Source organism: Crocodylus siamensis, chromosome 8 (genome assembly GCF_052110815.1).
Source record: "Crocodylus siamensis isolate JL-2025a chromosome 8, ASM5211081v1, whole genome shotgun sequence".
NCBI lineage: Eukaryota > Metazoa > Chordata > Crocodylia > Crocodylidae > Crocodylus > Crocodylus siamensis.
In genome coordinates this window covers 25,372,343-25,385,817 of record NC_143402.1, presented here as the reverse complement: position 1 = coordinate 25,385,817, position 13,475 = coordinate 25,372,343, and the positions used below count along the sequence as shown (strand labels likewise).

The 13,475-nt window shown below is 44.0% G+C and overlaps 1 protein-coding gene across 1 annotated transcript in view; it reads right to left on the bottom strand.

Annotated features, from left to right (window-relative positions):
- Window positions 1-13,475, bottom strand: part of LOC149858233 (sodium/hydrogen exchanger 2-like) — a 59,309-nt gene that overhangs the window by 25,980 nt on the left and 19,854 nt on the right. The window contains exon 5 of the mRNA XM_090060387.1: window positions 2,531-2,727. Coding sequence (XP_089916513.1) covers window positions 2,531-2,727 — 197 coding nt within the window. The remainder of the gene's footprint in view (window positions 1-2,530; window positions 2,728-13,475) is intronic.

The window sequence follows — 13,475 nt, the reverse complement described above, 5'->3', positions numbered from 1 at the left end:
CCCACATTTGCATCTTAAAACTTGTCAACCTGCATGTAACTACCCTTTCCCCACCACTAGCTATGCTCATGCCAATCAGCCTGCCACAGAGAACTGAAAATGATGCTTTTCAGCAGAAGTACAAATCCAACTGCCTGTAAGACTCATTCCTAGGGCCAGGCCCAATGGCATATCCTACTCATAACTGTATTTGCTCAGCTTGTAGTTCATAACATGAGGAAGTAAAGAAGTTCTTTTGTGTGGGGCTAATTGTAAAAATAAAGCATGTGAGTGTGAATCATTATGCCTGTGCACAGACTAATTTGAAGGCAGTGGGCTGCAGAGTCCTGTAGGAAATAAGTGAAGTGAAAGCAATTCTCTCCCCCAGAATGTGGACCAGGCATGAGGCCCTGTGGCTGTAGCCTCAAAACTTCACAGGCCCCAGCAGCTGTAGCACACACAAATGGGAGGTGGTGAAGGGGAGAAGGACAGATACTGGATCACTGAATGGATCTCATGCATTTGGATGCAAAAAAATCTCTGGAAGCTGCTCTAATTAGAGCCATCCTTTATACAGGCTTTGAATCTTGCCCAGTCTACATCCACATTATAGAAGTGGACCACATCTACGAAGTTAATTGGCTCAGACATCTCTGCTCATAGACCTGGGAGAAGTCAGGCACATTTGGACAATTCTATATTCTTATAGTAAACAAGAATATCAGCCTTTATTTCACACAAGCATTTGTCTATATAGAAAAGGCCTGCCCCTAACCCCGAACCTTTATAAAAACCTTTATAAAAACAGGTCAGGTTTAGGAGGCTTAAGTCTTGGTAATTCCTTAAGCAGACAACCCCTAATTTGTACCACTAACTCTACTTCAGGCTGTGATCTGACATACCTAGTTTCAAGAGAAGCTAAATAAGTGTACACATTTCAGAGAAGGCTGAAAACAGATTTAAACAGTAATCCAGTTGCAATTATTAACTTGCTATAGGTGCAGCATAGTGCTAGCAGAAGGCTGAGAGAATCAGGTCCAAAATCTTTTAGCAACCTAGAAGCTTCAAGGAATATTATCCACTAGATGGCACCGTAATGCCAAGCCATGCTCTTCCTGCACATTCTTTTTGGGGCATGTACTTTCCACAAGCAAAATAGGTTTTGGAAATCTCAGCCTGAACTAAAATGAAGAGGGAACGTATCAGAAAGGGACTTAGGAATGTCAATTACTCTTTTATCCCCTCTGAAATACTGAATGGATTCATTTTGGAGGAGGGTTTAACTTGAGTTCTATTTTACACTGTAAATATGCACACAGTAGGACACCAGGGGCATTTTCAGTGCGTGTTTTTACACGTGGTCCAAGGGTGGGAGGGGAGCACTTTAATTAGAGTGTCTCTCAGAGCTGCTCTAATTAAAGTGCCTGCAGTATCTCATGTAACAGTATCCCTGCATTTCAAAATGGCAACAGAGGTGCTTTAACTAAAGCTATTCAAACAAGCTTTATTTAAAGCACTTCCACCACCATTTTGAAGCATGGAGACACTACTACATGAGACGCAGAGGCTGACTGGAGCATGCTAATTAGCATACTCCAGCAGATTCAACTGATTGAGTAATTACAGTGCATCAGAGAAGCCTTCCAGCATGTCTACAGGCACTCCAGATGTCTTCAAACTTCTTGGTCTGATAGCAAAGTCAAGATCTGTTTTTTTGCTTTGGTTTTTATTCTGTTTTATGTAAAATATGTAGAGGCCTCACTTTAAAAGGGGAAGCTACTCTACCTGCTCACCCATCACATTTTAGCCACTGCTCCTATAAACAGAACTGCACTAATGCAAGATGGGGCACATTAGCAGGGAGACACAAGTGTAGGCTCCCTAGTTTTATTCTTGAATATATTCCAGGACTTGAGGGCTCAGACAGTAAAGAAATTTTTCCTTATGTCTAGCCTAAAATAGTCTTCCAGGAGTTTGTGGCTGTTGGACTTTGTCATCCCTTGGGGCACTCTGGTGAACAGGCATTCCCCTACATCCTGATGTACACCCCTTATGTACTTATAGGCTGCCACCAAGTCACCCCTGAGCCTGCACTTCTGCAGGCTAAAGAGTCTCATGGCTTGCAGCCTCTCGTCATAAGATTTTGCTCTTTTGCTCTCAGATCATGCGCATGGATCTCCTCTGGACTCTTTCAAGCTTCTCCACGTCCTTTCTGAATTGTGGAGCCCAGGATTGGATGTAGTACTCCAACTGCGGCCTCACCAAGGCCATGTACAGTGGGAGGATGACATCCTGGGTCTTGCTTGAGATGCATCAGTAGATGCAAGCCAGAGTTTTGTTCGCTTTGCTGGCTGCAGTAAATGCAGGGGACTGGACTTGATCACCTGTGAAGCCCTTTCTGGTCCTTTATTCCTATATTAAATTCTTGTTCCCATTCAACTTCACACCCAATCTAAAAACTGTCAGTTATTTATCTGAAATAAAACACTGTCACGAACCAGGTAATAATTACACTGACATAGGTATTCTAACATATTGATAGTAGTTTTACCTGTACAAACACAGTGAAGAGAATGATGACAGTTGTTGCTGCAATGAAGAGCTTTTTTCTAGGAAAGTCAGGGAGCAAGAAAACCAGAGAGAAACATATTGCACCTCTGAGACCTCCGTACGCTATAATAAATTGGTCCTTGCTAGTAATGGTGTTCACATGTAATCTGTTCACAAAAGAAGTCAACACAAGAACCCCTAAAAAGCAGGAAACAAAAAGGGAAATTAGTAAACAGAAAGAAACAACCACAATCATCATGGTAGGAAGTATTTTTGGACAAATAGTTATTCCAATGGGAACAACTTATAAATCAGTCCAAACTGTGCAGAGAAGAATTCATCAAAATATTATATATACCCCATCCATCACTGCAAAGGGATTCCTTCACTGCTCCGAGTCACTGAACTGATATTCATTGTGTCTTGTATGGGTCCCAGTATAACTAAAAAGCTGGACTCAATTACTCCCAATTTGGAAGAGACAGGAAGTAGAAGCAATTGGCCACCATTTAATGGGCATGACATAACAATAAGATAACACTATAGTAATTTCTCTGTTGGCCACTCTAAATCTTGTATATTGTTCTGACCTATTCTAGAAACTGGGGTTTTGTAGAACAAAGTTAAACTACAAAGGCAAGCTGACTATGTGGTTTATGTTCATTACAAGTTCCCCTGAATTGCTTTAGCTTTAAGCTATAGTTAAGGCACTCTAAATGTTCCATATGTTTTCTAACTGCGTTAACTTTGTTGTATATTCTAAAGTCCTTAATTCATAAAGATTTATATAGTATGAACTTTAGGCTGTGGAAGATGTCACAGAAATCAATGCTATTTATAATTATTTGCAAAGAAACAAGCTAAAAAGTGAAGTAGATCAAATCATGGAGCCATTAATATTACAATATCCCCTTCACAAATACTGTGCAAGAAATGTGTATGTGTATCTTAATTTCTAAGGTTTGAAATGCCTGATATCATTAAGTCAGGCATTACTCAAGTGAAGCCAACCAAACTTCTATAAACGGGATCAAAAACAGGCTCTTAAAGTTTGAAATGGTGACTCTAATTAATTAATAACAATTCAGAACATAGGCATTTCCTTTCTCAAAGATTAATGGCTTCTTTGAGAACTGATGACATAAGAATGTCATTGACTTCTGCTGGTAATTTAACTAGACCAATATTATTACTTTTTAATGCTTTTTTAAATGGTGTTTTAAACCCCTAAACCAACTTATTTGTTATATAATAAGCTTTAGAAACTATGCATATGCAATACCTATCCAGACACCTACACCCTTTTTACAACTAAGAATAATGAATTCCCATCACATAGAAAAACAGCTTAAAAAAGAAATCTTGGGGTCTTCAGGAATAGTGAACTCAATTAACTTAACACTCTGGCAGTGGTGCATTCCCAGCTCTAGGAGCACTAGGGTATTAATGCCAAGAAAAGCAGGTGATGATGAGAACTCCAGTTTCCAAATGGAGTGTTCCATCTAGGTGACAATAACATTTTTAGTTCAAACTAATGCCGCATTTCACAGATAGAGATAAGCCAAATAAAGCTAGTCATTTACAATCAAATTAACTTCAAGTGCTACCATTAAGTAGGAGTGGTTGGTAACAGATCTATTTCTTAGGTCATGCAAACTGTAGACCTTGCACCAGATCTGTATTTGGTTTAATGGGTGCAGCTTTATTAATTTTAAAGGAATTATGTTTATAAAAGCTGCACATCTCAGCTTTGTGTTCCTTTACTCCTTCCATCCTCACTCAACTCCTTTATGTTTTTTAAGCTACCTCAAGATGTGTTGGTTTGTAGCAGTGACATGATCAATCATTTTGGCCAAAATATTTTTTCTCTGGGAGACGCACTGTGGCAAAAAGAAGACAGAGGTTCTTTATTCTTTAGATGATGCTTGAATCCTGGTGGTGTGACACTGCTCTATAGACCTCCTGGGACTGATGTTTCTCTCACGCTGCTGGCTTCAAAGGGTTTGGTTCTGATTTAACCCAGTGTAAGCAAGGATAGATTCAGGATGTATTGCTATGTCCTGGCACCTGATGCAGGAAGACCACCTGTTCCAATAACAGTAAACATTTTTCCATCATAAAGCTTTAGTCTCAGTTTAGGGCCTTTGAGCTGCAATAAAAAACACCAGTACCTGTTCTGAAACTATAAGTGAAAGGGGTCAGTGCAGGCTACAAGATACCCAAGCCCTTCATCTTTTAATAAGGGATATAGGAAAAGTGAGATTTAGGTAGAATTTAAGCACCTCACTCCAGACATGCAATCATGAAGATGCATGCCCCCAGCAGCTGGGGGGGGGGGGGGGCACAGCAACACTGGCAGCAGCAGAACGACAGCAGCACAGCGGTGGTAAGTGGGGAGTTCCCACAGACATCTCCGGCGCTGTCAGGGTAGGGGAGTGCCAACCAGCGGTTTTTCATAGGGGGTGCACCATCAGGCTCAGGGGGTGCACATGCACCCGTGTGCACCCCCTACTCATCACCAGTGCATGCAGTCCTAACGCCTTCCCTCGGCACTCAGCTGCCACCTACACCTGAAGACACTTAAAGTCTGTGGACAACTAACTTTTTCACTTCAAAGTTCCTTTGGTACCTAGAGTCCTGCCTCTGCACAGGCCCAGCACCGACCCAATCTGAGCGCTGCTTGGGATCCAGAGACCAGGTGTTCCTTTGTCTAAGCTCCCTCTGGGGCCCATTCTCAGAAGTGCTCTCACACAGATCTATTAAAGTAGTTCTCCACTGTGTTAGACTTGAGGCATCCCTTAGAAAAAGTCAGCTCTGAGTTTTCACTACGGAAAAAAATAGCTTTCACTTGTTTTGACTTGTTCGGGTTCTTTTCCTACAGTGAGTTGTTTCTCACTCTAAGTTTTCATTTGTTTTTTTACTACAGAAAAAAAAGAGACCAATTTTTTGTCACAAAGAATTTAGAAAGATCATAACCACAGATTAGGGTCAGAGAGGAGAGCAACAAGGGTGATGCTGCAGTGGGAGTTTGCTGTAGACCACCAAACTAGGAAGATGCAGTAGATAAGGCTTTCTTCAGACAACTAGTGGAAGTTTCCAGAAAATAGTCCCTGGTTCTCATGGGGGATCTTCAATCACCCTGACATCTGCTGAGACAGCAATACCACGGTGCGCAGGCAACACAAGAAGTTTTTGGAGAGAGTTAAAGACAACTTCCTAGTGCAAATGTTGGAGAGACCAACTAGGGGCCATGATCTTGACCTGCTGCTCACAAACAGGGAAGAATTGGCGGGGGATGCAGAAGCGGATGGTAACTTGGGCAGCAGTGACCATCAGATGATGTAGTTCAGGATCCTAAAAAAATGAAGAAAGGAGAGCAGCAAAGTATGGACCCCGGACTTCAGAAAAGCAGATTTTGACTCCTTCAGGGAACTGTTGGGCAGGATCCCCTGGGAAGCCAGTCTAAGGGGGAAAGGAGTCCAGAAGAGCTGGGTGTATTTTAAAGAAACCTTAATGAGGGCTCAGGAACAAACCATCCTGATGCACAGGAAGACTAGCAAATATGGTAGGTGACCAGTTTGGCTTAGCAGAGAACTATTCAGTGAGCTTAAACACAAAAGGAAGCTTACAAGAAGTGGAAGCTTGGACACGTGACTAGGGAGGAGTATAAGAATATCGTTTGGGCATGCAGGGATGAAATCAGGAAGGCCAAAATGATATTGGCGTTGCAGCTATCAAGAGATGTGAAGGGTAACAAGAAGGGTTTCTACAAGTATGTTAGCAGCAAAAGGAAGGTCAGGGAAAATGTGGGTCCATTACTGAATGGGGGAGGCAACTTAGTGACAGATGATGAGGAAAAAACTGAAGTACTCAATGCCTGTTTTACTTTAGTCTTCACAGGCAAGGCCAGGTCCTAGAATACTGCACCAGGCAGCACAGTTTTGAGAGAAGGTGAGTAGCCCTCGGTGATGAAAGAACAGGTTAGACACTATTTAGAAAACCTAGATAGCTACAAATCATGGGGCTGAATGCAATGCATCCAAGGGTGCTGAGGGAGTTGGTTGATATGATTGCAGAGCCACTGGCCATCATCTTTGAAAGCTCATGGAGATGAGGGGACATCCTGGACATTGGGAGAGGAAAAAAGTAGTGCCCTTCTTTAAGAAAGGGAAGAAGAGCAATCCAGGAAACTACAGACCAGTCAGCCTCATCTCAGCCCTCAGAAAAAATCAGGGAGCAGGTCCTCAAGGAATCCATTGAAAGAGAAGAAAGTGATCAGGAACTGGCAGCATAGAGTCACCAAAGGTAAGTCAAGCCTGACCAACCTGATTGCTCACTATGATGAGATGACTGGCTCTGTGGATGCAGGAAGACCAGAGGATGTGGTATACCTTGATTTTAGCAAGGCTTTTCATACGGTCTACCACAGCATTCTTGCAAACAAGTTGAGGAAGTATTGGTTGGAGCAATGGACTGTAAGACAGACAGAAAACTGGCTGGATCATGGGGCTCAAAGAGCAGTAATCAATGGGTCAGTGTCTAGTTGGTAGCCAATATCAAATGGAGTTCCCCAGTGTTTGGTCCTGAGGCTGGATTTGTCCAATATCTTGGTGTCATCTGTGAACTTGCTGAGGGTGCAGCCCATTCCATCTTCCAGATCATTAACCAAGTAGGCTGGAGGGTAGGGTTAGGATTCAGAGTGACCTAAACAAATTGGAGTACTGGTCAAAACGAAATCTCATGAGGTTCAACAAGGACAAGTGCAAAGTCATTCACTTAGGATGGAAGAATCCTATGCACCACTAGAGGTTTGGGATCAACTGGTTAAGCAGTAGCTCTGCAGAAAAGGACCTGGGGGTTACAGTGGACAATAAGTTAGATATGAGCCAACAGTCTGCCCTTTTGCCAAGAAGGCTGACAGCATACTGGGCTGCATTAATAGGAGCACTGCCAACAGATCAAGGGAAGTAATTATTAGGGCTGTGTGAAACACCGTCCTTTCATTTCAACATCCATTTCCCCATTTTGAAGGGACAGTGTTTTGTTTCATTTCATTTTGATGCATTGTCCCACTTTGTTTCATCAAAATTATTTCTCTGTTTCAACACATTTTGATGTTTCACCCATAGGCTATAATGTGGAATCGTGAAAATGCCTAAAACTTTATAATTTCTTGCCTGATTTCAGTGAAAATTGCAGAGATGGCATGAAGCCTGTCAAGTTTCAAGGAGATAGATGCAGAGGTTTCTCAGAAACTGCACCTCAAACTGTTCAAAACATAACTCCTGCCACTTGCTGACAGTGGCAGCCTCCTTTCATCCGTCGCACAGATCCAGGAGACCGCACCCCCAGGAGGGCTGCGGGGCTGTGATGGACTCCTCCTGGGGATGGGGGTCCCCAGAACTGTGTGCTGGATAACAGGAGGCTGCCACTGCTGCCTGGAACCAATACTGGGTGCAGCCCACACCCAACACCGGAGAAAATTGCTGCTATCCCAGGTGACAGCGGCAGCCTCCTCTCATCCAGTGCACAAATCTGGGGCTTGCACCCCCAGGAGGAGTCCAGCACAGCCTGGCAGCTCTCCTGGGGGTGCGAACCCCCAGATCTGCACCCTGGATGAAAGGAGGATGTCTGCCACTTGGGACCAGTCCTGGGTGCAGGCTGAGCCCAGCACTGGAGAAGATTGCTGCTGCCATCTGTCCCAGGTAGCAGAGGCAGCCTCCTCTCATCTGGGTTGCAGATCCGGGGGCTCGCACCCCCAGGAGGGCTGCTGGGCTGTGCCAGATTCCTCCCGGGGGAGTGAACCCCCAGATCTGTGTGTCAGATGAGAGGAGCCTGCCTCTTCCACCTGGAACCAGTGCTGAAGACAAGTAAGCCCTGCTTTGAAACTCAAAACGTTTTGAAATTTTCAAAACGTTTCAAGTGTCCTTGTTTTGCTTTGAAACCGTTTCGAAGCCTTTTGTTTCATATCTATTTCATTGTTTTGAGCTCAAAACACATTGAAACAACTTCAAAACAAAACACCTGGAGAAATTTCGCACAGTCCTAGTAATTATTCCCCTCTATTCTGCACTGGTGAGGCCATATCTGGAGTACTATGTCCAGGTTTGGGCCCCCAACTACAGAAAGGATGTGGACAAGTTGGAGAGAGTGCAGCAGAGGCCAACAAAAATGGTAAGAAGGCTAGGGCACATGACTTTTGAGGAGAGCTTCAAATCAATTCAGACCTTTTTATTGGTCCCGATTCAATTCGGATTTGGAGATTTGGCTACCAAATCGGGCCAAATCTCCGAGTTGAATCAGCACCTGAAGCTTTGCACAGCCCTACTTTCTATGATTTTCTATGATTCTACAGGCAGGTCTACATGTACATTAATGTGCTTTTCCTAATGCACATTAAATTTAGTACCTCCGATGTGAGGTACTAAATAAATGCTCATTAGGCTACTCTAATGCACGGTACCAAAAGCACACACTCTTAAAGTGATGCTTAATGTGCAGTAGCCTATTTTACTTCTCATTACTGTAAGTACATGCTTTAATGCTCAATAAAATAGGTTACTGTGCATTAAAGTCCTCTGATGGTGAATGCAGGAATCTACATTCTGGATTCCAAGCCATAGATGAGGCATCTTTTAGGCACTCAAGCCATTTATTGAATCTAACCCTCTGTCTCTAATTTGCTGCACAGAATTCCCTAAAGTAACTCTGGGCTCTTCAATGGACTCTCAGTCACCAGCCCTGCTTCAGTTATGACTTTACCTGTAGGTAGGCTACACTGGTCTGCTGGTGCTAAAGTGGGGCCTGTGCTCGTCACAGGCCCTTCAAATATAAAAGCAAAAATCAGCATGCCTTTAGAGGGAGACCGGGGGCAGGGAGGGTGGGGGGCAACAAAAGCACTAGATCCAGGCACTTATTTTTCCACGGAAATAGCATCTACTGTACTGGTCACCCAGCCACTGCCACTCCTCATAGCCTGGCAGCAGCTGCTGTCCTAGTGCAGCCACTGCCCCCAACCCAGAACTGCTCAGTTATGCCTCAGAGCAAAATGCCACAGTAGCAGAGCAGAAAAGGCATCTGCAAATATTATTTCTAGATATGTCCCCATCATAATTGGAACAGATATAAGAGTTCAGCCTTCCTGCTCATCTATATTTGCTCCCAAGAGGTGCTTAAGAGCCAGGGGTAATATCCCTTAAGCTTCAGCTGTACAAATCACTGACAACTCCTACATCACTCCATAATGTCTGCATCAAAGATTACTTACTTAATATAATTAGTACTGGAGACAAGTGAGGTCTCATTGGGAACCAAAAAAATGTTGAATGATTTCAGCCCTGGCTGGATGGGGGCAGAGCTCCTATTAAAGGCAATGAGAATTTCACATTCTTCTGACAAGACTGATTTTGATGTCATTTCTTCCTTGCTCTTTTATCGATAATAATAAGCCCTTTATAGTGCATGATATATAAAAAGAGAATCTGAACATTAATGTCTGTTTCTAGAGCTTCAAAGGATTTTGTTAGGTATTTTTATAATTTTTCCTCCCATTGCCTGCCTCTTCCTCCTCTGCACTGAGCTACTTTCAAACTAGCAGTCAAAAATAATTGAAAACCCTTTTCTTCACTTCACTTATATATTTTAGATGAAGGAAACCAGTGTAATCATAATAAAACACTTGAGGGTATAGATCGTTGACCAATAAGTGTGCTTCCCAGTGCATTTATGGAACTCAGTCATTAAAAGCAAATCTAGACAGTGCTAATAGCCAATAAAGCACATAGTACTATGTCTTGTTCATCCTGGTACAAACTATTTAAACAATTTCCTTGAAGTGCTTCTCAAAGCTGAGCTGAGTCAAACTGACTGACATATTCATTTGTAAACAGAAATGTTATGAAGTAACTTTGCCAAATACTAGGTATCAAATTTCTTGGTAAAAAATGCACTGTTTGTCAGTATTCATTTAAGAATTATTTATTTTTAAAAATCCCTACAAAAGAAAATACACTATTCTGACACCGGTGGATTATAATGTTATTTGCAGGTGTCCCAGGGTGCAGTTCACCACCGCCATGTACCTTGTGGAGTCTTTTGCACTTGTGCACTCATGTAAAACAAGATCAGACCAGGAAAGTAACATTTTACACCCACCCTGCACTCACTTTGCACAGCCTGCCAATGACTAGACAACTATGCATATCAGTAGAGAACTTAGGCTCTGTGAATAGCGAATTGGTGCAAGTTACTCATTTTCCCAAATATTTATGACACCAAAAATATGGCTGAGACTTACTTGGCAGTTGAACCTTCTTTCTTGATGTCTGTTTTTTGCCTTGTGATGTGTAAAAGCCAGCCAAGGTCTAAGGCAGAGATTTTTTTCAGGACTAATGACTATTTTCAACCCCAAGTATTTTGGTAAAGGGTCTCCATGCATATCTGTCCATTCTCTTTAAGATCTTGATGCTGGTCTCCTCAAATTTGACTAGCAAGGGGAAAGGCAATCTAGTCCTTGTGTAGCAGAGCTTGCATCGCTTGCAGCTGTGTAAGTGGCGAAATGCACATCAGCACAGAGAAAATGGTAGCTGCACGCTTTTGAACTAAAACACCTTCTAAGTGTTTTAGATCAAAAGCGGACCACCACTATTTTCTGCACGCTGACACACATCTCACTACTTATACAACTGCAGCACTGAGCACTTTTCAAAGCGCCCAGCCTGCAGCACTTACATATATAAAAATGCACCTAGAGGGTTTGAGGTGCCTGCTGGAGGCCTGAGATGCTTCATGTTTATTTAAGTTATCTGGGTAATTTAACCTTGAGCCCTGCAATGACAGGCTCAAGACCTGTTTAGAGAACTAGTAACCCAGGAGCCCTCAAGACTGGGACTGGGCCCCAGGAAAAGGCTGAGACCTGGACCAGCGAGTCCATATGTGCCCAGGGAAGGGCTGAGCTAAGCCAGAGGGTCCACAGTCTGGCTAAACCAGACGAGAGGGTCCAAGAGCCCGGAGGAGGGGCTGCATGTGGGACCAGGGCTCTGAGAGCCCAGAGGGAGACTGCATGAGAGACCAGGGGATCTGAGGGCCCAAAGAGGCCAAGTGTACAAATAGTTAACATCAAAGAGAGAGAACACCCCCAAGGCTCGGGACGTGGTGTAGGAGAGGAAATGGAGCTGCACATTGAGCCCTGAAGGTGCCCTGGACGGGCACAGATACGTATGTAGCCCTCAAAGCTACAGGGACCCTGCAGGGGCACAGGACAGCTGAGAAAGTCAATTGAGCTTAAGGGTCAAATCAAAGCATTTGGGAATCCAGGAGAGGCCCAGTGGTACTGGAAGTGGACGAAGGCTCACTCTAAGCCCTGTGGGCAGCCTCCCTTATTCAACCTCAAGTAAGAACAAGCAATGAAGGGAGGGCTGTAATACAGGCTAAGGCAGGCAGGAATCACACAGCTACCAGGGGCTTCATGCCCTCCCCCCCCAAATGATTCTGCCATACTGGGATTCTGCTTGTTAAAATAGCTAACCTTGCCCTAACACAGCTGATTTGTAGCTGTCACATATCTATATGGAAAGGCTGGATTGTTTCTCTAAGGGCTTTGTTACACGGTAATTTTGGGTGGCTTCTGGAGCTCTTAACCCCTGGATTGTTCACACATTAACATTGGAAACTGGTTTTAAGCACTCATTAGATAGTTCAAAGTTACACCATACTCCAGGACAGGCACATCTCTTATCTGTGTTACCTGGCTCATGTTACACTAGCTTAAACACTCCATCCACCCCTCCACTCCCTCGCCTCCTTCCCTCCCCCCATAGCTCAGATCAGGTCCACTGCACCCCCACCCTCCCCAACACCCAGATCTCATTCACTGCTCCACCCCCCGACCCTTACTTGTGGCACCCTGTGCTGTCTGTCCCAGGGAACAGGCAGGAAAGATTAACCTGTCTGATCATCAGCCACTACTGCTGCTGTCTGGGTGGGCTCTTTGCACAACAAGAAGTAGTTGTGAAAAATGCCTGACTGACAAACACAGAAGCAAAAGTCCTCTCAGAATCTAGAAAAAAAGCAACATATAAGGAGCAACAGTGTAAGCTTCCATACAATGGCTTTAAATTTACCTTTCCACTTTTGGAGCTTCAGGCTGGGGAGACTGCTTAATAACACTGGCAGGCACTACACTTAACACACAATTAAACCTGTTACTCATGTTTTAAATAGTAGCCCATCCACATATTCAGGCAATTAATGGCATGAAAAAATAGAAAATGAGCCACAAAATTATTCCACAAATGTATAATATTTTTGTGGCTAGTCTCCATCGCGCCTTAAATTGGATGTGTGGCAGGGTCCCCACTGTTCAACCTAATGTCGCTTAGGATGCCATATGCCAGCAGGATGACAGCCATATGGGACAGCCCTGCCTAGAGCTCCACACTGCTGCTTTCAGGGTGCCCAATCAAGGGGAGCTCATCAGCTGTACCAGGTCATGGGGAACTGTGGGACTCCCTGCAACCCCACACTGTCTTGCCCCACAGCTCCCAGCAGCACACCCCGGTATCAGGGAATATCTCCCAGATATCCTAGGGCCTCAGCACACCAGATATTAAAAAACCATGCATGCAGCTCAGCTGCACATGAAGTTTTCTGTTTTCTTGGCACACAGGACTCTGGGACTGGCCTCACTGCTGGGACCCACAATCAGCTGATTACAGGCCCCAGCCCTAGGACTGCACCAGATCTGGTTTAGTTCCTAGGCTGAGACCAATGGTCATTGTCAATCTGTGCAATGTAAGTGTGCAGTATGGATGTAAAACGTTACTTTCCTGCTCTGATCATGTTTTCCTGAGTTTCAGATTGGCTCCAGTGTGGACCCAGCTGATTAACACTTTCAGCCCTGGGACCACACCAATTCATACCAGAATGCAGGCACCCAGCCTTCAGCT